The sequence below is a fragment of the Stegastes partitus genome, unplaced genomic scaffold, assembly GCF_000690725.1.
Source record: "Stegastes partitus isolate 25-593 unplaced genomic scaffold, Stegastes_partitus-1.0.2 Scaffold1304, whole genome shotgun sequence".
Lineage (NCBI taxonomy): Eukaryota > Metazoa > Chordata > Actinopteri > Pomacentridae > Stegastes > Stegastes partitus.
In genome coordinates this window covers 296,025-296,709 of record NW_007579035.1, presented here as the reverse complement: position 1 = coordinate 296,709, position 685 = coordinate 296,025, and the positions used below count along the sequence as shown (strand labels likewise).

Sequence of the window (685 nt, the reverse complement as noted above, 5' to 3'; positions counted from 1 at the left end):
TTCCTACCTTCTGGTTCCTACCTTCTGGTTCCTGCCTTCTTCAGCTTCTGACTGTATCTTACTTCTACCTGTCTGCTCCTCTACCTTTGTTCTCTTACTGCTGACGTCAGGCTTCATCTCATCCACCTGCTGACTGTAGAAGTGAGGACTGGTTGTTGTGCAGCTCTACAATGTCTCCTGACTCGTTTGTTCTGGAGCTTTCTGCTGCATCACGGCCTTCATCAGCTGCTAAGACGCAGCAGAACGCTCCAGAACCTCGTCATCCTTCCCTGTGTCCATCCCATGAAGAAGGAGCTGAGGTCCGGTCCGATGAAGCCAGACCCAGATCAGACTCCTCCCACCTCTGAGGGTGTGTGTTTGGGATTATCGGTTCTAGATTAAAGCCTCTAAATGGAGCCATCCTGGTTGTCTGAGGAGAGAGAGGAAGCTCCTCGCTCGGCCTTACCTCATCCTGAGGGCTGAAGGTGATCTGGGTCGAACCGCCGCCCAGATCCAGCATCCCCACTGTGGGCGAGCGAGCACCATGAAGACCCCCTGATAGAGAGAGGCAGAGATCAGAGCTGCAGGATGATGATCCAGCAACAGGCTGAAGCACACACAGCATGAAGAAACACGCTTCACTTCCTGCTGCAGTCATGTGACCACCACACCATCTACAACAGGTGTGTGTGAGGGCACGCTGAGG

The 685-nt window shown here is 53.6% G+C and overlaps 1 protein-coding gene across 1 annotated transcript in view; it reads right to left on the bottom strand.

Moving 5' to 3' along the window:
* entpd6 (ectonucleoside triphosphate diphosphohydrolase 6) overlaps positions 1 to 685 on the bottom strand; it is a 25,365-nt gene that overhangs the window by 10,246 nt on the left and 14,434 nt on the right. Inside the window, exon 7 of the mRNA XM_008298313.1 lies at positions 342 to 534. Within this exon, the coding sequence (XP_008296535.1) occupies positions 342 to 534 (193 nt within the window). The remainder of the gene's footprint in view (positions 1 to 341; positions 535 to 685) is intronic.